Source organism: Diorhabda sublineata, chromosome 3 (assembly GCF_026230105.1).
Source record: "Diorhabda sublineata isolate icDioSubl1.1 chromosome 3, icDioSubl1.1, whole genome shotgun sequence".
In the NCBI taxonomy this organism is placed as follows: domain Eukaryota; kingdom Metazoa; phylum Arthropoda; class Insecta; order Coleoptera; family Chrysomelidae; genus Diorhabda; species Diorhabda sublineata.
Window position 1 is genome coordinate 11731324 of NC_079476.1, and position 23797 is coordinate 11755120.

The following is a 23797-nucleotide window of genomic DNA, read 5'->3' on the forward strand; positions in this document are numbered from 1 at the left end:
TAAACAATTGCTTTTCTGTTGCGTTATACATTGAACTTACCAATTCTTCCATTGAAAACTTATAGAAGTATGAAAATCTCGTCACTCCGAAAGTACTACATAAATGAACATTTCCTGAATCGAAAATAAGTAACTTTAGCTCCATTTTATAACAAATATTTCCCATACATTTTTTATGCTAACAGCACTTATGCTTTTCTCTATAATTTCAAATCTCGTATCGAATCATTTAAATTATGATTGAATTTTTTACGAACAAAATAATCAACTTCTTCTTCATCGTTAAAGTCACTTCGATCTTCAACCGACTCATATTCGTATATATCCAAATTCTTGAAAACCTGGCACTGGAATGTTTCAGCTGAATGGGGGACGGGGCGCATATGGCTGTATGGCCATATATGGCTGAATGTAAACTAGGGTACTATTTTATATTTATTTTTGTTCAGCAACTATACAGGAAAAACTTAAATCAATTTACCTCTAAAACAGCTTAAATATCGGTTTCAACAGAAATGAACTTAAAAATTTTCCCCACTCTAATTATTTATTTTTCCATATACAGAATTTCAATATAAAAACAGTAACACCTTACATAATTTGCTAAAGCTACATATTGTAAGAATTATATTATTGTATTATTATGTATTAATTATGGTAAGTAAAATATTATTGTTATACATTTATACATATTTCTTATATTATATTTAACCATAATTTCAGTCCCAGACGATGACTAAATAAGTATTCGTAAGCTCAGAAAATATATTAAAGTTAGTCCACTTTGGTGTTTCGTAGCCACGTTCCCAGAATATAATATATACAGTGCTTTTCAGATAAAAGTATCCACCTTTAATAACTTTTGTAATACTGGTATTTAGAAAAAATCCAAAAACACGTCAATTTATGTTGGAAGGGGCAAGCATTATGGCTTATTTAAACTTACTGGAAAAGCCACCCCCTCACCCCTAGCAGCATCCCCTTTATTTTTTTAAATTACTTTTCATATTTTTTATGTAAAATTTGGATACTCCTCTTTGACCTGATTTCAAAAATGTATAATACTTGTAGGTTAAAGTGGTTAGTTTATGAGATAAACATTTTTCTTTTAAGAGCACAAATTTTACTTATTATTTACTTTCACCTTATTTGCCTGTACTAAAATGGGTTGTACAACATTTCAAACTCTTTAATCTTTTTAACTGTGCTATTTATTATGAAGTTACAATAAGTGTTCAAAATGAGTACCATTCACTTCCATACAATGGTATAATCTATTTTGAAATGCCTCTCTGACATTGCTTAATACGGCTGGATTTAATTGTCGACATTCATTTTCTATCCTTTCTCGTAAATCATCCAGAGATTCTGGTTGGGTAGCATAAACTTTTGTTTTTAAATACCCCCATAAAAAGAAGTCTAGGGGTGTTAAATCCGGTGACCTAGGTGGCCACTCCATCATCTGCCCTCTTCTACCTATCCAACGAGCGGGGAATGTTTCGTTTAAAAATTGTCGGACAGGCATAGCATAGTGTGGGGGAGCTCCGTCTTGTTGAAATACCAGTAAATCTTCGGAAAGGTTATCATCATTTTCTATTATTGTTGTAATACGTGGGTCAACCCCTTCCCTGAGTAACTCAAGATATGATTCACCATTTAAATTTCCGTTGATGAAGAAAGGTCCGACAATGTGGTCACCTAGGATACCACACCAAACGTTTAACTTTTGGGGATGTTGTAATTATGCCTACTTACTAAGCCATTTAATGACCATGAGCATTCATCAGAAAAGCAAATATTGTTTAACAATTGTGGATTGTTATTGATAATTTGCGTCATTGATTCGCAAAGCTCTAGACGACGATCAAAATCATCTTCATTCAACTCGTGCACCAACTTAACTTTGTATGGGTGGTACTTGAATTTATGTAGAACTCGGAAAACTGTAGAAGATGAAACACCGATCGCTCTACTTATTGTTGACAACGATTGGGGTTGTTGAGCCTCTAAGCTGACTTGCCCTAAAATTGCCACTTGGATTGCTTCGTTATTTACGAGTCCCTCTCGCTTATGCACTTTATTGCAAACAGACCCTGTTGTGGTAAATTTCTCCATCAGTTGAATTACATACTTATGAGTTGCATGTCTTCCGTCATGTAATTCGTTAAATATTCTAGCAGCAGCTCTTGCACAATTATTATTTTGGTAGTATAAACCTACAATTTCAATTATTTCTTGCAAAGAGTAAACCATTTCAGAGAAACAAAATAAATAATGTATCAAATTACACTATCAATAGTGACTACAAATTCTAGTTGACAATGTCAAACTTTAATAAAAAGTAGAGTTTTTTGTTGTTTGGATTTTTTAAGTAGAATAAATAGCACAGTTGAAAAGATTAAAGAGTTTGAACTGTTGTACAACCCATTTTAGTACAGGCAAATAAGATGAAAGTAAATAATAAGTAAAATTTGTGCTCTTAAAAGAAAAATTTTTTTCCAAATACCAGTATTACAAAAGTTATTAAAGGTGGATACTTTTATCTGAAAAACACTGTATATATATATATATATATATATATATATATATATATATATATATATATATATTGAATTTTGAATTCTATGAGTTTAATTTATCCCTGGTCCCTACATCTCAAATTTATAGCAGTAATCAATTAAATTATTTGTAGTTTTATTAGAATTTACAAAATAGAGCTATAAATTTTAATTGAATTACTTAGATCCTTTTTATCATTTACAGCTTTTTCGTTCTTATGAATGTGAACCATTTAAAAAAATTCCCTTTTTCGTCTATTAGATTCCGTTTCAAGAATTTTGAATATTTATAATTGAATTTATGTTTTTTTGATATTTCATGGTTCGTTTGCAGTTCTTTTTTTTATTGTATTGATGACCTCTTAGTCTATTTTCTAAATACTGAGATGTTAGCTCTATGTAGACAGCGTCACAATTAGTACGAGGCACTTGATATATAATATTACTTCTTTTGTTTTTTGGTGTTTTAGATTTTAATTTACTGAAATATTTGGTTAATGTATTATGTCCTTTATGACTTATACTAATATCATATTTATTGAAATAATTCGATAATTGTTGGGAAAGTCCTTGTATATATGATAAGGAAAAATGTTTTATGTTTTGATGTTTCGTTTCTGTTTTGTTTTTAAATTGATTGTAGTATCTGTTTATCCTTGTCTTGAATATGTTATTTATCATTTTTTCCGAATAATTATTTTCTTTCAATGCAGTTTTTGCTTTTTGAATAGCTAAGCATTTAAATTCAGGATCTGATAGTTGGATAGATCTATCAGCCAAACTTATTACCACTGATCTTTTTTGTGGCATAGGATAACACGAATTGAAGTTCAAATATCTTGAGGGCCAAGTTGGCTTTGTATTCCCTTCAGTTCTTATCTTATTGTTAATTTTATATAATGTAACATCAAGAAAATGATGTAATATTGAATGCACACCAATCATCTAAATAACGAAATTTAAACTAAAATAAAATCTGACACTTGTAATATTATCACTAGTTTCAAAAATAAATTGAAAAACAAGAACCAAATAAAATCAAACCTCAAAATATAACTAAATCCAAAGAATTCATAAATAAAAATGAAATTCGGAAAATTTTTAAAGCAGATAAATCTAATAAAACTGTTATCATGAAATCAGAAGATTATGATAATAAAATGATGGAATTATTGAACGATAAGACAACTTACAAGCAAATTAAGCAAGATCCTACGAATTCTTATCAAAAACAAAATAATGATCTAATACGATCTTGGGAAGAACAACTTTTTATTAAGCCATCAGACGCAAAAAATTCACATTGCCTTACCCCCAAAAATATATGGTTTACTAAAACTTCACAAAACTGACATTCCCATTCGACCGATTGTTTCAAGCATTCAAACTCCTCTCACTCCATTGTCTAATTATTTGAAAAATATTTTTTAGAAAATTTTATATTAAAATAAATACTATATCAAAAACACATGGGATTTCAAAGAAAAAATTAAAAGTATCAAAATTCCTTATGATATGTATATATTCCGTTAGATGTGGTTTCTTTATATACAAATATTCCTATTCCCATCGTGAAAAATATATTAATGAGAAAATGGGACTAAATTGAAAAATATGCAGAAATACCTCAAATTGAATTTATAAAAGCTACAGAACTCACACTTACAACAACATATTTCAAATATGAAAATGAAATATACAAATAAATTGATGATGTGCTATGGGGGCTTCCATTTCAACTGTTATAGCACAATTGGTAATGGAAGATCTTGAGGAAACTGTCCTAAGCAAACTTGATGTAAATATTCCATTCCTTTCCAAGCAATCAAATTTAAAACATAAATAAAGAATTCAATTCTTATCATAAAAAACTTCAATTCACAATCGAGGTTGATCAAAGTAATATAATAAATTTTCTTGATGTCACATTATATAAAATTAACAATAAGAACAGAATGGTATACGAAACCAACTTGGCTCTCAAGATATTTAAACTTCAATTCGTGTTATCCTATGTCTCAAAAAAGATCAGTGATAATAAGTTTGGCTGATAGATCTATCCAAGTATCAGATCCTGAATTTGGATGTTTAGCTATTCAAAAAGCAAAAACTGGATTGAAAGAAAATAATTATCAATCTAGTTACTTTTACGCTCGTTCTACATAAAAATGACCCGTAGCTTAGTGTCATCTGAAATAAACAGCACTATTTTCAACAATAATGTTATAGCATGTATTCATCTCGAACCGAAAATAAACTTAATCTCAGTACTAATTATTTGTCTCCAATTTCAATGTATAAAAAAAGATTTTTGTAATGAGTTCGTGTAGCACTAGCAAATGAAACACATAATTTTTCATTAATCTGTTAATCACTTAAATTTGGGATAGAAAGAAGGATCCTTGCACAAAGGTATATAAAATATATATACTTACTTTCCTTTAGTGACTGAATTAATATGAATTTGTGATTTCAGAACCTCGGTATTTTTGAAACATTCATAGGAGGAAGGAGCATCAAAAAAAGCATAATTTTTTTCTCGTTATGAAAAAAATAAGGTTGGTTTTTGTTAACCCCCAAATGCTTTATGAGTTTCTGATTGGTAGTTGATAAATTATACACCATAAAGAAGCATATGACACTCCACCATTCGATACAAAGTAGGCAAAAGGAATTTTCCAGTTGCTATAGATTCCTCTGATCATGAGAACTAGAGCTTCACTGGTAGGGAAAGGCTGTCTTCAAAATTCGCCCAAATCTTCGAAACCCTCAATTAAATCTGTTTTTATGTTGTACTCAAGATTCCTCTTAATAGACATTTCGTCGAACATCAGAATACATTTCTTCTCGTAAGGCAGCATCGTATCCGCCTTTAAAGTAAAGTGCATAAAAATCTTTTTATTGAATCCAGGTTTGCAAACGGAAATTGGTAACCCATGATTTCACTGTTGCTATTGCTGGCAAAATAAACCCTTTTGTCGCAAATATTTGTAGGTCTTAGGTACTTTATAAAATAATGACAGGGCAGTTTTCTTTTCAGATAGTAACCATGGGGATTTCATCTTATGTCGTAATTGCATATTCACAAGAGATTTTGTAAAATTGGTGAGAGTTCCTTGTCCATACAAAACGTTCGCAGAGAGTTGCGTGTTCATAATCCTTTTTTTTTTTGTAGCTCTCAATTGAGTATTCAGGTTATTGACTTTTTTCCTAGCATTGGTTAGTTCCTTTCTCAACCGTTCATTTTCTTCTTGCAATGACTGCTTCCTACCTCCAATTCCCATAGAACAAGATGGAAGGTTCTGTACCTCCTTCAACCAATCTTCATCTTCATGGTTACTGATAGAACTATCTGTCATGTCAATGTTTTTGGAATGAATCGGGGCAATAGAATCACTATTTGAATATGTTTGTGAATGTGAGGAAACATTCAATTGGATTATTTGTTCATCCAAATTTTCCCTATGCGATTCACTTTCTGAACCTTCATCATTTTTGTAGCGGAATGGTACAGCAGGTAGGCAATCTTTTAGATTGACTAATATTTTCACTGAAATGTTTCTGCAGATCAGCTTATTTGTTAGTGATTTCTGGCTTAGGTTTGCCAAAGCAGCATTACCTGAAATAAGGCACATCAATGTTAACATACATATTTATTGTAATGGTTATGGTAAAGTAGTATTTTTTTATATTCAAAAACTTGAATTTATTTCATTTCAATAACGGGCATAAATGGAATAACAACTAGTAGTATCCTTATTTGGAATTTCCCTAATTGTATCTTATATCATCGTCGGAATGACAGAATTTTCCCGAATTGTGTTAAGATAATTCCATATCTGTGTAATCATTCTCAAAAACAACTACACAGCATTGAAATTTCTTGGTATGCTCACAACAACGGTAAAAACACTCTCATACTTGTCTTTAATAAGGGTTTTTAAAATCAAACAAAACAGACCATTCAAAAGAATTGTTACAAAACCAGAAAAAAAAAATATACAAATATATATACGTATATATACGTATATAAGTATATACGTACCAAAGATATTTAAATAATCTGATTTTAATATAAACATTATATTCATTGGCTTTGTATTGAAAGTTATGGATCAATGCGAAAATTAGGATAAGACCAATAAATAAAAAAACTCTTTCTAATAAAGAAAAAAAAATTGTCCTATCAACTACTACTAAAATACCTACTTATAATCGTTTGGTCAGTTTTATCATTATGTAAGGATATTTATACAATGGCCTCTGTTTAACCATTTAATGTATATATTTAAATTATGTTGAGTGCGCTACTGAACTTGGCACATGCGCCTACCTAGAGTAACCGGGCTTGCGCAGAAGAAGACAGACATCAATCATCAAGGAGCCACGAGGCCAATAGCGCTTTTTGTTCAGGCTCACAAAGCATTTGTACAATAAAGTGAAAATCGAAACAAATCGTTTTATTGTGCTTCTCACATTGTATACAGTCCACTTTAAAACATTTTCAATCAAGATATCCAACCATTTTGGTCCTTCGAGCCGGATTTAGTGTAAAAGCAGTGGCAACAGTTCACGCTGATTCAACAATTCAAGACAGTACTTACAACAATCAGACAATCACAGGCTGAAAAGTGTAGTGCAAATCATTTATTCTTCCAAACCGTAAGTTTGTTCCATTTTATCATCTGCATGCATAGGGATCTCAAATCATTAAAATCGATATTATTTCATTCTGAATCTCTATAAGTATTTTACTGCAAACTAGTTCATTTCATTTAGTCGGTTCTCACAACACATCACAATGTTAGCAGGAGAAAATGAAGTAAATGTGTCAAAAGTAGATCAATCGAAATCGGACAAAACCGATATTTTGCTAGAGTTAAAAGAGCAACGTGATGTAGTTATCGAAAAGCTGAATAGGTTTATAAATTTCATTAAACGAGCCAACGAATCCGATTTATTAGAATTAGAATCACGTCTAGACCACGTATCGAGTATTTTCAACCATTTCGAACAAGTTCAGTCACGAATAAAATCGCTAGAAAAGTGTACAACTAATTCAGAATATCGTGAAACATTCGAAAACAGCTTCTTCAAAGCACAAGCCAGCGCTAAAAATAAAATTGTAGAGTTTCACAGCAACATACAAGCCAGAATAACAGCTAGTCATAATGTAGTTAGTCAAAATAATTTGTTCAACAATAGTGTTACTGTAAATTCAAAAATTACACTGCCACTAATTGACTTACCTATCTTTGATGGCGATAAAAAAAAATGGGTATTTTTCATTCAAAGATTTCAGGCATTAGTTGACCAGAATCAGCAGTTATCTCAAGTAGAAAAGTTGTATTATTTACAGGGCCGTTAGGGGTGAGGCAGAAAAATTAATTCAGCAACTTGAGTTGACAGATGAGAATTATTTAGTAGCTTTACGTATATTGCGAGAACGATTTGAAAACAAAAAAATTATTATAGACAAACATGTAGAAGAATTATTTAACATGCCAGTAATTACTAAGGAATCAGCTCCTTTTTTAAGAAATTTAATTGACACATTCAAACAACTAATTACTTCACTCAAAGCTCTAGGTGAACCAACTGATTCGTGGGATCGCCTATTAATTCAACTATTAAAAATTAAACTAGACGCATGCACTAGGGAACGTTGGCATGAACATTTACATTTACAAAATAAAAGAGAACCTCCACCATTGTCAGAATTTCTCGACTTTTTAGTAAATCGTTGTGAATATTTAGAAAGCAAAGAAAAAACTGATAATCAGCAAACCATGTTAAAATCTAACTATTATAATCACACGCACTAAAATGCAAATAACAATATACAAACAAACAAAATTAATTCTAAATATCCCTCACGGGGTGAAGGTCAAACAATCGCATGTGCCGTCACGCAGGCGCAATGCGCTTATTGCAAAGATAAAGATCATTACATTTATTCATGTAAAAAATTCCTTAAGTTACCAAGTTCAACGCGACAAAACGAGGTAATTAAACTAAAATTATGCTTTAATTGTCTCAGAGGTGATCATAGGTCAGATTCTTGCACTCGTGGAACCTGCAAGGTTTGTCAAAAGAAACATAACACACTAATTCATCGAGACAATATTCAACATCATGATACACAAAACCAACTAGCTAAACATGACAACATTCAAACACAAAATCACAGCAATCCTTCATTAGCCACAAACACACATTTGGCAATTGAAAATAAACAAAACACAGACGCACCTCAAGAAACTATCCAACTCTCATCAATCACACATCATCTAAATAATAAAAAACAAAATGTTCTTCTTAGTACAGCGGCTGTATTCCTCAAAGACAAATCAGGCAATTTAATCAAAGCACGTGCATTGTTAGACTCGGGTTCTCAATCAAATCTAATAACCTCTGACCTTTCGCGAAAATTAAATATCGGTACTTCCAAAATAAACTTACCAGTGATCGGTGTTAATCAGGTTACTATTAATATCACAGAGCAATTAAATATTGATATAATTTCAAGAGAAAACAATTCTTTTCAACAAAATGCTACATTTTTAGTTATAAACCAAATAGCGGGTAATATTCCAAACTTCAAAATCGATTGTCAACATTTAAATATACCGAAACACATTACTCTTGCGGATCCTGAATTCGATAAATCCGCCAAACTGGATATTCTCTTAGGCGCAGGTGTCTTTTGGGATATTTTAACGGATGGGCAATTTAAGCTCGGCGACGGTAAACCGATACTTCAGAAAACATTATTTGGATGAGTCATATCGGGACCCATATATCAAAATTGTTCAATTCAAAATAACAGTAGTAATACCATATCATGTAATTTAATCACAACTACGCTTGAAAACGCAATTGAGAAATTTTGGAAAATCGATGAATACCAAGACGATAACAAAACCAAACGGACGATCTAAGAAAAACAATGCGAAGAACATTTCCTAAAAACAATTCAGCGGACCGAAAGGTTACACAAATTAGAAAGTAAACTGATCAATGACACAGTCATACGTCAACAATATTCGGAGTTCATGAGGGAATATGAAAAACTCGGGCACATGACCAAGGTGCCGACGTGGGCAACGGAAGTGGATGGAAAGGGAGTTTTTTACCTACCACATCATGGTGTCGTGAAGGATAGTGCAACCACTAAACTACGAGTGGTGTTCGATGCATCCGCCAAAACAGTAAACGGTATTTCGTTGAATAATACGCTCATGGTGGGTCCTACAATACAGGAAGATCTTTTTGCTATCATCATTCGTTTTAGACAACACAATGTAGCAATGGTAGCGGACATAGAGAAGATGTACCGGCAGGTGGAAATTGTAGAAGAGCAGCGTGATTTACAACGAATTATGTGGCGTTCTGATCCAAACCTGCCTCTAGAAGTCTACACATTAAACACCGTAACATACGGCACAGCTCCAGCTTCATTCATTGCTATACGATGCTTGCACCAACTCGCTTTAGAAAACAGTAAAAAGTACCCAGTAGCATCACAAGTAATAACTCGCGATTTTTATGTTGATTACCTCATCACTGGTACAGACACCATTGAAAATGGACAAATTTTGAGGCAAAACATCACCAACATTTTAGAAAGTGGATCCTTTCATCTTCGGAAGTGGAAAACTAACAACCGAACATTTTCAACGATATTAACAATATTTCAGATCTACTAGATCATTATCTATCAACCTAACCAATCAAAAACTTTAGGGCTTGTCTGGAACTCTCAATCAGACACGTTACATTTCAGCACAGATTCAATACAAATTGAAAATAACAATTTCACAAAACGCGAAATACTCTCCGTAATTGCTCAGTTATTCGATCCATTCGGCTTGGTCGGTCCAGTAATTGTTAAAGCCAAAGTTATCATGCAAAAACTTTGGCAGCACAAAGTAGATTGGGATCAAATTGCTCCTTCACCAATAATTTCAGAGTTTATTCATTTACAAAAGGAATTACCTATTTTGGCTACAATTAAAATTCCTAGACAAATAACAGTTCCCAAAGCCAATGTTATTGAAATTCACACTTTCAGCGATGCATCTACTATCGCGTATGGTGCGTGTAGATAACTCCGGACAATGTTCTGTACGTTTAATTTGTGCTAAATCAAGAGTAGCACCTTTAAAGGTTGTCACGTTGCCAAGCTTGGAGCTAAACGCAGCTTTATTAGCAACGAATCTGACAGCTAAGCTCATGGAGGCTTTTACTTGTCGTATATCTAACATTTTTTATTATACTGATTCAACCATCGTTTTATCGTGGTTAAATACGGAACCCGCACTTTTAAAAACATTTGTAGCAAACCGCGTAGCGGACATACAAAGAAAATCCAAAATCGAAAATTGGCAACATGTAAAATCCGAACATAACGCGGCTGACATCATCTCGAGAGGATCACTACCCAGTCAGCTGCTCGAATGCGACATGTGGTGGAACGGGCCATTCTTTCTAAGCAATCCTAATCAACCAGTCACAAATAATAATTTTTTACCACTCAATGAATTACCAGAGGTAAAAAATTCAGCGTTAACACAAAATGTAATTATAGCTGATAGTACGATATTCGAGAGATATTCTAATTTCGACAAATTAAACAGAGTGATAGCGTGGATTTTACGATTTAGAGGTAACACATTACGTGCTAAACATGATAGAATATGCGGTACAAAACTCACAGTGCACGAATTAAAACTGGCAAAACAAAGTATTATAAGGGCAACGCAATCAGGGCATTTTGCGGAAGAAATAAAATGTTTAATTAAAAATAAACCGCTAAACGCTCATTCAAAATTGTTAACTTTAAACCCATTTTTAGATAGCGATCATTTATTGCGGGTAGGGGGGAGAATTGTCAATTCAAACTTCTCATTTGATAAAAAATTCCCTTACGTCCTACCTCATAATGGTCACGTCACGCGCCTCCTAATCGAAAGAGAGCATACATTATTATTACACGCTGGTGCTCAAGCAACTTTGGCCTCTTTCAAAAACAACTTTTGGTCATTGCGGGATAAACAAATTGTCAAAAAGATTTTGCATCAATGTATAACTTGCTTTCGAGTAAAGCCTCGCTCTTACAATGAAAAAATGGGAAACTTACCTAGCGTACGCTTCGCACAAGCTAGACTGTTTTTAAGCAGTGGCGTCGATTACGCGGGGTCATTTTCGGTCAAGGAAGTTAAGCACAGAAATAGAAAATTTATAAAGTCATATTTGTGTATTTTTATTTGCATGATTACAAAGGCCGTGCAATTAGAGGTAGCAACTGATTTAACTGCAAACTCATTTCTAAACGTCCTCAAAAGATTTGTTTCACGGCGCGGTCTATGCAGGGATATATATTCTGACAATGGGGGATGTTTCGTTGGAGCAAACAATGATTTGCGATTATTCCTAAAAACATTAGAACAAGACAATTCATTTTCTACATTTTGTGACACACAAGGAATTCGGTGGCATTTTAACCCTGCGAAGGCATATGGGTGGTTTGTGGGAATCGGCTGTGAAATCGGCCAAATATCATCTAAAAAGAGTGATAGGTCAAAACTGCTTGTCTTTGGAAGATTTTACCACCCTATGCATTCAGGTGGAGGCCACTCTTAATTCTAGACCTCTCATCCCATTAACCGATAATCCCAACGACCTTTGTCCTTTAACTCCCAGTCACTTTTTAATTGGCGACGTGTTGAAGGCCATACCTCAATCAAATGTTCAGCAAATACCAGTTAACAGGCTATCAACGTATCATGCACTGCAGCAAATGTATCAACATTATTGGCGACGTTGGTCTTCCGAATACGTCTCAACTTTGCAGCAACGTGTAAAGTGGAAAACTGCAAGTAAAGAACTTCTCAATATAGGAGCTCTCGCCTTATTGAAGGATAAGAATTCGCCGCCATTGTGTTGGGCTTTAGCTCGCATTGTTAAGCTGCATCCAGGCAGCGATGGCATCACTAGAGTAGTTACCCTCCGTGCGAAGAATGGAATCCTGAAGAGGGCGGTGTCAGAAATTTGTGTCCTACCCATAGACGTTTAAAAAATGTTTCTTAGTGATTGACATTTATTTTGACATTTTACGTTTAAGTTATTTGAAAACACATATAAATTTCATAATTTTTTATATTATTTGTCGTTTGAAAGTCGAGCCTTTCAAGGAGGCCGGTATGTTTAACCATTTAATGTATATATTTAAATTATGTTGAGTGCGCTACTGAACTTGGCACATGCGCCTACCTAGAGTAACCGGGCTTGCGCAGAAGAAGACAGACATCAATCATCAAGGAGCCACGAGGCCAACAGCGCTTTTTGTTCAGGCTCACAAAGCATTTGTACAATAAAGTGAAAATCGAAACAAATCGTTTTATTGTGCTTCTCACATTGTATACAGTCCACTTTAAAACATTTTCAATCAAGATATCCAACCAGCCTCATCCTTACCTTACTTGGTTTCACATTGGAGAGCCAAAGTTATAAGCGAAAATATTATTTATTGTATTATCTATTTATACTTTTTGGATTGACCACAAAATAATATAAGACTTAAAACTGAGCTCATTGTTGAGTTAAATATATTTATATTACTAATGGTACTAATTTAACAAAATGATTTTATTCACAACTGTTATAGGTAAATCAAGCATGAGTCATATATTTTTGAAATTATAACCTATTCAAGTGCAATACAAAAAATATATCCCAGGCGTCATATTTAATATAGTTATAACGTTACAAAAAAGACACCAACTACTACAGTTGAAAATATAAATTGCTCTTCTCTAGGATTTTTTATACGTAATGTTTTTTAAAAATAATTAATTTGTTCTACAGTTTTAAATAGGCTGTTTCTATTATCACTGTAGGAAGATATGGATAGGTAAATCGTGTAATAAATAACTAATATCAATATTTGTTGGGATAAGTTCATTCATAATGTGCGACTGGAAAAATGTACTTGAGGAGCTTGTTGCTACCTTCAACTTTCAGAAATTATATTTTACAATGAGACCATAAATACTTACAAAACCATCTGTTTGTTTAATGGTATAATAAAGCAGGCAAAAGGTCTACTTATCTGAACCAAGTATGTATGGTCATAATAGCGGGTACTTACTAGCAAATAAAATTATCTCTTGTTAAATGTGTTTTTTGCAATATATATAATAAAATTTAAACTAAAATTCATTTTTATTGAAAGTATTCAACAATCCTAAGATGGTATATGACGAGTACAAAAATGAACAATGCGCAAAAATGGTGATTATATTATGGTGAGACATTACATTGGTTAAAAAAGTCCTTTTTTATATCGAAAACACCAGGTGATGTTTAAAGTAAAGCACTCAATACATTTTTTGACAAAATCAAAACGAGTATCTACGACAGAAACGTATTTAAGAATAATCATTAGTGATGTTAGTTATTCGAGATAAGTGTGCTATATCACTTAAATTGACTAATAATTATAATAAATAAGCATATCCTCATTAAAAATCTATATGTTGCCTCGTGAAGGCACGAAACGTCGTATCGAAGATTTGTTGGTACATGTCTATAGTAAATTTTTATTCAAATAAAACTAGTATTTGATATTATTTAATTGAAACATTCTGTACTGGATAAAACAAAAGCATAATTTTCATGTATAACTTGAGGATGGAGGAAATTATAATTTTCTCCCTAATTGTTACTATTTTGTCCATCTGTTATGGCATAGAATGTAGTATTATAACCATATTATAATATGTGACAGTCTATATACACCTTTGAACAGGTGAAATTTTTGCCTCATTGACAGAATAATTTCCAAACATAAACACACAGACACACTACCTTATTATTATGTGCTTAGTTCATTAAAATAAAAAATTAACAAAAAATACTATTCAATTTTTGTGAGATATTAAAGTTCAGTCCTTTGTATTCGGTTAGTTTTGTTTATGTATAAGTTTGAAATATTTTTAAAAATGTTTTATTCTATTCTGTTTATCTTTACTATAAAGGTAGCTTCTATGTTTAAATTTAGGTATGATTCAAGTACTTTTGATAAGTTTGATAAGATTGAATGGATTTGTAAGTTGTAGTAAATTATTGTACTCGTATAATATGCAAAGCGACCATAATACAAATAAACTCATTATCAGAAAAAACTATTGGACGAATCATCTTTTATTTGACGATAATTAAATACCTACTTATGTTTAGTAGTGAACATTTGTAAACAGTAATTTATTCACATTTACTATTTTTTATTCCTTTATGAAAAATAATTGTCTTAAGCATAACTCACCCGAGTATATGATCCATTTTTGACATCTGGTAAAGTCATTCATAGGAAATCGGTACATTTTAATTGTGGGATCTGATCTCTTACTTAGTCCACACTTAAAATAAACACACTTAATTCCAGCCATTTCTAAAAAATTGAATAGAAGAAGTGATTATTTGTTATATAAATACATTTTAGTGAGTGGTTCGTTAAATATACAGTTTTTTTTTCGAAACTGTAAGCTGTAGCATTTATACACCTAGCGCCTCTTATAATTTGAATATATTAACTAAGAGAGTAATGATGTATATTAATTGTAATAATATCCACTTACCTTAAAAATGAAATATTTATCCAAGTTCAAAGATTCTCAAATAAAAAAATAATCCAAATGTACAACCAACAAAACTCAACGATAACACAACGAACACAATACAATAATGAATTCAGATTGCAACTTTGCTATAGGCACCCAAAATAAGAAACTTTACAACACCGCTTAAGGGTTGAATATAATATTTTAAATAATTTTATCTGTTATTGGGGTAATTCGGCAACCAAAGCTAAGAAAACACGTAATTCAAGCTACGACGTACAGTAAGAAAAGACGTGCTATGGACGCCAACTCTCCACTGTCATCTATTGGTGGCGTCCACCTCGTCAAATGATATCCTCATAAGGTTAACCTACTATCCTATTCTTTATACAGTGATATCATATTTTGATAATATATATATATATATATATATATATATATATATATATATATGTATATATATATATATATGTATATATATATATATATATATGTATATATATATATATATATATATATATATATATATTATATATATATATATATATATATATATATATATATATATATAAATTATAAAGAAGTCTTTGTCAGCTTATGAGCGGTTTCTTATTTATTGGGAACGTGGTATATGTATTCATCGTCTGGAACTGAAATTATGGTTAAATACAATATAAGAAATATGTATAAATTACACCCTTAATTAAATCAGTTGCCTTATTAATGCATTGATTTAGGTTTTGAAAGAAAAATTCTATAAAAATTCAACGCCATTAACAATCAACTAGCCTCACCTAACCTTAAATTTCAACTTCACTTATAACGACCTAACCTATAAAATTTATTGTCATTTATATTGTCATCTATATTCAACTACATTCATAACGACAATCTATTGAAATTTAATGTTATCCATAAATTTTCCAATCATTATTGAACATCATTCAATACAACTTATATAAATTCCTATAGTAACCAGAAACAATATTTCAATTAATCAATATTTCTTTAACCTCCAATTTGATTATTGAATTCTCTGAATCGAACATTCGGAGGTGAATATCGAAAGTCGTGTAAAAATCAGCTCGTCGATTAATCATTTTACAAGTGTAAATATAGTTATTTAGTGAAAAAAAAAACTACAACCATTATCGCAATCATCACCCCCATATATATCATCTCAAAGTAAGCAAATTTAAAATCTTCATAACGAATTTAACATTTGAATGATAACAATCAAACACGATTGTTGTTAGTCAAGGTACAAAACCTGTTGCCGCTTATCAGCAAAACAACATTTAGAAACCAGTACCGGTTTAAGTACCAATATGTTAATTAGATTCAAAGAAGATGGATGAAAACAGCACAAACAATTTTACTTTTACCCTACCTAATAACCCTCCACAATCTTATTCATCCATTACAAGCCAACAAAAAACAATTTTTCCAACGAAACAACAAGCAATAGTAATTAGCTCACTAAATGGAGTAAAATTAGAAGAATACCTGATAGCCGTAGGCACTATTATCAATCCCAGCAAAATTATATTTTCATCAAGAATAACCAATAATAGAATATGCATATATCTAACTAAAAAAGAAGACGTGGACGAATTCTTAACAAAATGCAATGGAAAAATCAAAGTGAATAACGAAATTCTTTCTGTACGTCGACTTATAACACCCAGTGAAAGATTACTACTATCGAACGTCTGTCCAACTATACCTCATACAATTATCGAAAAGGAACTCAGACAATTGGGCCTCCATCTGTCGTCTTCCATAACACTCCTCAAAATCGGTACTTCTAACCCAAACTTTAAACACATTCTAAGCTTTCGCCGTATTGTTTACATATCTCCCACACAAATTACAATACCTACCTCGATTCTTATTAATTTTGAAGATACTACATACCGAATCTTCTTAACGCATGATAGCCATTTGTGTTCTTTATGCAACGGATCAGGACATAACTCTAATAATTGTCAGAACACATCAATAAGCACTACATCCGACAATACATCATTACCAATGGACACTAATACAACAAGATTAACAAACATCGTCAATCAAATCTACAACAAACCTTCAGATTCGAACTCGACCACAACAAACCTAACAAATGTGAATAATCAAACAGAAGACATACCATCACATATAGCTCCTACCAACCTCAAACATACCACTCAATCCACAACCGATAGCAGAAATTCTAAAAAACTAACCATATCAGCAGAAATACACATGAATACAGATACAACGAATACAAAACGCACCTTATCTGAGATCACAACTCCACCTTCACCTACACCACAAACAAAGGATACATTTAATAAACCAAACGAACAAACAATTAAGAAAGCGGAAAAGATAGTAAACAACAAATCAAATACACAAACAAGTACTTTCTACAAATTAATGGAGTCAGCACAACAAATATTTGAAGACGAAAGCCAAATCTTAACTTTCGCGGAAGCCGTTGATTTCTTCGAAAATGCAATAGGAACAAAAGATCCATTAAGTATATAAAAAATATATACAGAAGATACAAAAAGCTTCTTAAAACTACTCGCAAACATGCATCCATATTTTACAAACAAAAGAATGAAAAGCATCAGAACAAGAATCAGGAAAAAAATCATGGGACAGCTAAATTTACACCCGTCAACTATCGCACAAGAAATAGAAGACTACTCTGAATCATCGCAGGAATAATGACTAATAATAACTCAATTTTACAGTGGAATCTAAGAGGATTCTACAGAAGATTCGAAATGCTTAAAAACCTACTCTCCGAACTATCACCAAACATAATATGCTTACAAGAAACCAATTTTAAAAATCAACATTATTACAACTTGAAAAACTACACCTGCTTCTACAAAAATAGAACGTACAATGGAAAGGCATCTGGAGGTGTAGCAATATACGTCCACAATAAATATAACACACAACAAATCATTTCTATAGCAAACAATAGTGAAATAATAACTGTAGCAGCTGATATACCACAAAGAATATATATATCCTCTCTATACATACCCCAAAATATCGATACGTCAGAACTTGAACAAGTTCTAAAAACTATTCCAAGTCCTCGATTGATTTTAGGTGATTTTAACGCTCACAATACAATATGGGGATCAAACTATACCACAGCCCGAGGCAAAACAATTAACAACATGATAAATTCCCTAAATCTTAACATCTTAAATGACGGAAGACCAACAAGAATTGACATACACACAGGAACATGCTCAGCCATTAATATCACCCTGTGTGAACCAGCCCTGACTCCCACATTAACTTGGGATGTAATACCATATTTATTTGGAAGCGATCATTATCCTATAAAGATTTCCTATACATCAAAACTCTCTGATAATAATAGCTTACCAAACCCAAAATGGAATCTAAAAAATGCTAATTGGGAAAAATTTAGCGAAACAGTTGAAACGAAGATTAACATTACAAATAACCAGCCAATTTTAAATGTAGAAAATCTCGTAGAAACCTTCACATCTATAATCGTAGATGCTGCCAAAACACACATAGGATATACTAAAATATTATTAAACCATAAACCACTACCTTGGTGGAACAAAGACTATCAAAACGCAATCAGAATTTATAAGTCCTCTTTTAAAAAGTTTAAACGGAAGAATACTGTAGAAAATTTAATTGAATATAAAAAACAAAGAGCCCGAGCGAGATATATTATGAAGAAGAGTAGACAGGAGTCATGGATTAAATTCGTATCTACAATAACATCCTCATCTCCACCATCCTTAGTTTGGCAAAATATTCGGAAGATGTCTGGAATAAAACAATCCCCAAGAATTCCATTTTTAGTTAAAAATAACACTCTGATCACAAATTCAAGTGAAATAGCGGAAGCATTAGCTTCACAATTCGAATATAACTCTAATGATTCAAACTATGATGCAAAGTTCATAAAGAATATAAAAAATATCGAAGAAGAAATTTTGGAAGATTTTAGTGAAGAACAATCAAATCCTATTAACTGCGCGTTCAGCCAAATAGAACTTTATGAAGCTCTGAAATCACAAAAACATACTGCCCCTGGTCCAGATCAAATACCAGTAGTATTCCTACAAAAACTTTCAGGCACCAAAAACTACCTATTAAAACTGTATAATTACATTTGGACTAATAAAGTCTTTCCTTCAAGCTGGCGCGAAGCTGTGATAATCCCACTTTTGAAACCTGACAAAATAAGAACAAAACCAGAGTCTTACCGGCCAATATCATTAACGAACGTCCTATGCAAGATTATGGAGAAAATGGTTAATCGTAGACTACTCTGGGTACTAGAACAAAATAATTTATTGCCACCAGAACAAAGCGGATTTCGCCAAAATAGGTGCACAGCTGATAACCTGATAGACCTAGAATCCGAAATAAGCGAAGGTTTTGCCAATAAACAAGAATGCATAGCCGTATATATGGATATCACCAAAGCATATGACATGGTTTGGAAACACAATATAACCTCAAAACTACAAAAGTGGGGTCTAGGAGGGAACATTCTACACTTCATAAAAAATTTCCTGACAGACAGATACTTCCAAGTGAGAGTAGACAGAAGCCTATCAGCTAAAAAACTACAGAAGAATGGGATTCCACAAGGGTCTACAATAAGTACCACTCTATTCCTGATTGCTATCACCGATATTCTTGACAAATGCTCTCCGCTAGTCAAAGGAAGATTATACGCCGATGATTTAGTACTATTTGCAAAAGGGAAAAATATAACCACTATCCAAATGCATTTACAAACCGTACTCGATAACCTAAGCAACTGGTCTAACACCAACGGATTGAAATTCTCGGAAACTAAAACAAAATGTATTCTCTTCTCCAGAAAGTACATACAAGAAAAACCTATATTAATCTTTAAGTAAAAATTTAGAGTTCGTAGAATATATAAAATTTTTGGGCATAACTTTTGATAAAAAACTCATCTGGAAACAACATATTGACTACCTTAAGAAAGTCTGTCAAAATGGTCTGAATCTATTGAAAACAATTGCCAGCCATAAATGGGGCGCGGATTCCACCTGTCTGATAAATCTATATAAGGCTCTTATAAGATCAAGGATCGACTATGGCTCCATAGTTTATGCATCATGCGAGAAAACACACCTCAAGCAACTTGACGTATTAGAAAACACTGCACTAAGAATCGCCACCGGCGCATTTCGAACAACACTGATAGAGAGTCTCCACTGTCTAACTGGAGAACCACCCCTTCGACTGCGAAGAATGCAACTTAGCATAACCTACGCAACATCAGTATTATCAAATAGAAATAATCCAGTTAATCACAACATCAAAACAGATCGCTTTAAAAATTTATTCGGAAACAAACAAACAACGATTCCCTTCTACGAAAGAATTCGCCAATACACAAACATCTTGACAATCGAACTACCAGTTTTCTTTCCAACCAATATAAAAACTCCTCCCCCTTGGATAATCCCTATTCCTACCATCAACGTTAATTTGAGTTACTACAAAAAAGAGAAAACAAACCACCCCCTGATAGTTCAATCATTTCGCACCCTCGTTGAAGAAAACCTCAAAGAATACCATCTTTATGTACACTGACGCATCCAAAACACCTAATGGCGTAGAAGCAGCAGTTATACTAGCAAACGAAAATTTTGCATTTAAGCTATCTCCTCACAATAGCGTCCACACTGGCGAACTTTATGCCATATTTCAGGCATTAACAATCGCCAGTAGATATGAATATAAAAAAATTGCAGTAATTACTGATTCTATGAGCTCCATCAACACCATTAAACAACTCTTTACCAAACACCCACTAGGTTCCCTCATTAAAACCCAACTATACCTCCTCCACCATTCCAAAGCGTGTGTCCAAATTATCTGGGTCCCATCGCACACCAATATCCCAGGAAACGAAAAAGCGGATCAATACGCCAGAGAAGCAGCAGATAACTGTTGTAATATTCGTTTCTTCTATAATATAAATAAAAGAAATTTATACAGGTTCTTCTATACTTTTATTATATTAGAAGTAAAACTACACAAAATGACTTGAATCTGAAAGTAACCATTTTTTTTTTATTCTTGACATAATAATCATCCTTGCCAACTTAATTGCTGGGTTACGTTCAGTAATTTTTTACAACACTACCCCTTAAACCAGCAATTAATTTAGACCAATATTTTTAGTACAAAAAATATGCTTGGGATTATGCAGCCCTTTTGTTAAAAGATCTGCTACCATTTTTTCAGTAGGCATGTATTTAATTTCAACCAAATTTTTTTCAATTACTTCCCTTACAAAATGGTACTTAGTGTCTATATGTTTAGTTCTGTTATGGTAAACAGGGTTTTTTAACAATTTTTGTGCACTTTGGCTGTCATTGAAAAGAATTACGGTCTTAGACTCACAAAACTCATTTAAAAACCACTAACAAATATGGCTTCTTTACATGCTTCAGTAATGGCGATATACTCGGACCCAGTACCAGAAAGTGCAACACAAGATTGTTTCTTGGATTCCCAAGAGATTGGAGCATTACTCATTTTTAGAACGAATCCTGAATATGATTTCCTGTCATTATATCATTTAAGAAATCTGCATCTACATAACCATACAAATTTTTGTCTGATTTACAAAAAATTAGGCTTTTGTCCAAGGTCCCTTTTAAGTATTTTAATACCCGTTTTGCATGTTTCCAGTGCTCAATACTGAAACTTGAATTAAATTGACTCAAATAACTAATACTAAATGATATATCTGGTCTTGTATGGACAGCCAAGTACATTAATGAACCAATTAAATTCTGATACGGTACATTCGGTTTTTCATTAGTGGTTGGCTTCAATTTTAAACCGACTTCAATAGGAGTCAAAACAGTTTTAGCATCACCTAACTTGAAACGCTCTAATAATTCTAAAATATAGTCCCTCTGATTAACTTTAATCATATTGTTTGTCAAAATCAATATTTAAACCTAAAAAATATTTGATTGGTCCCAAGTCTTTAATTTTAAATTGTTTTGACAATTCCTGTTTGAGGTTGGTTTTAAAAACTGAGGAATTTGAACAAATTAAAAAATCAACATAAAGGGCCACTAGAATTATAAATTTGTCCTAGTTTTGGAAAAATATACATGGTTCAAAACTTGATTGCTAAAAACCTAAGTCTTTTAAGACATTTTTTACTTTAATATTCCAAATTCTGAAGGATTGTTTTAATCCATATATAGCCTTTTTTAATAAACATACTTTATTTTCATTATTTTTTAGAATAAACCCCTCAGGTTGCACCATGTAAATTTCTTCATCCAAGTTTCCGTTTAAAAATGCAGTTTCTACGTCTAAGTGGTCAATATCTAAACTTAATTCTACAGATAAAGCAAACAATATTCTTATTGTAGAGTATCTAACTACAGGTGAAAAAGTTTCAAAATAATCTATACCAAAGGTTTGTGTGAAACCCTTTGCAACTAGCCGTGCTTTATATCGTATTTCATTATTTGAATTCCTTTTTAAACAAAACACCCACTTATTTGGCACAACATTTTTGTTTGATGGACGGTCTACTAAAATCCATGCCTCATTTTTCATTAATGATTCGTACTCTCGTTCCATTGCTTTTTCCCAATTTCTTCGGTCACTTCTTGACATCGCTTCATCTACGGTCTTTGGATCTTGCATTTCATTATAAGTTTCCTTATTCATCACATTGTATGAAATGTAACTTTCATAATTTCTTTTCTTTGACACCCTTCCTGATCTGGTTACAATTTCTTGATCACCTCCAGTTTCTTCTGGAATTTCATTTTCTTCTTCATTGATATTATTATTTGATCCTCCACCTTCTTCATTTATGTCACTATCATCCACTCCATGTTTAGTTTTTGTTTGTAGGTCAACAGTAATTGCTGAATCAGGATCTGAGTTGCTAGTTTCAGCCTTACAGTTATTTATGTTTTTAAAAGGTTGATTCAGAAATTCATTAAATTTTACATTACGACTTATAATAATTTTATCTGTATCTGTATCTAGAATTCTATAAGCTTTACTATTTTCACTGTATCCCACCATAATACCTGTTTTTGCTCTTTTCTCTAGTTTAGATCTTTTTTCTTTTGGAATGTAAACAAAAGCCTGAGAACCAAATGTAATGAAATATGATAAATCAGGTTTCTTTCCGACCCATAACTCATAAGGTGTCTTTTCTTTACTTTTAGTATGTAGTCTATTAGAAATGTAGTTAGCAGTTGTTACTGCTTTCCCCCAATATTTATGGGGTAAATTAGCATCTAATAACATACACCTTGCCGATTCCATCAATGTTCTATTTTTCCTCTCCGACACACCATTTTGCTCTGGACAATATGGTGCAGTCGACTGAAAGCTTATACCAAAACTTTTGAGTAGCTTCTGCACAGCTACCCCTGTATATTCCCCTCCATTATCACTTCTAAATGTTTTTGGATAGGCCCCAAAAATATTTTTGACTTCTAGAATGAATTCCTTTAGTTTAATATATACTTCATCTTTAGATTCTAATAAATAAAGTGTGGTATATCTTGAAAAATCATCAGT

The 23797-nt window shown here is 32.4% G+C and overlaps 1 protein-coding gene across 1 annotated transcript; it reads right to left on the reverse strand.

Annotated features, from left to right (window-relative positions):
- Positions 1-3007: 3007 nt before the first annotated feature.
- Positions 3008-15474, reverse strand: LOC130440969 (uncharacterized). Its single transcript, XM_056774391.1, has 3 exons — positions 15200-15474; positions 14887-15012; positions 3008-6177 (listed from the first exon to the last, which is right to left on the reverse strand). The coding sequence occupies exons 2-3, from the start codon at positions 15008-15010 to the stop codon at positions 5510-5512; spliced, it is 792 nt and encodes a 263-aa protein (XP_056630369.1). The 5' UTR covers positions 15011-15012; positions 15200-15474; the 3' UTR covers positions 3008-5509.
- Positions 15475-23797: the final 8323 nt, after the last annotated feature.

Bases quoted from the DNA above. Each gene is read 5' to 3' on its own strand.
- LOC130440969 (XM_056774391.1), bottom strand. From the start codon at position 15,010: ATGGCTGGAATTAAGTGTGTTTATTTTAAGTGTGGACTAAGTAAGAGA. The intron at 6,178-14,886 runs GTGAGTTATGCT...GCCTTATTTCAG, and splicing joins AAAATGGATCATATACTCGG to GTAATGCTGCTTTGGCAAAC.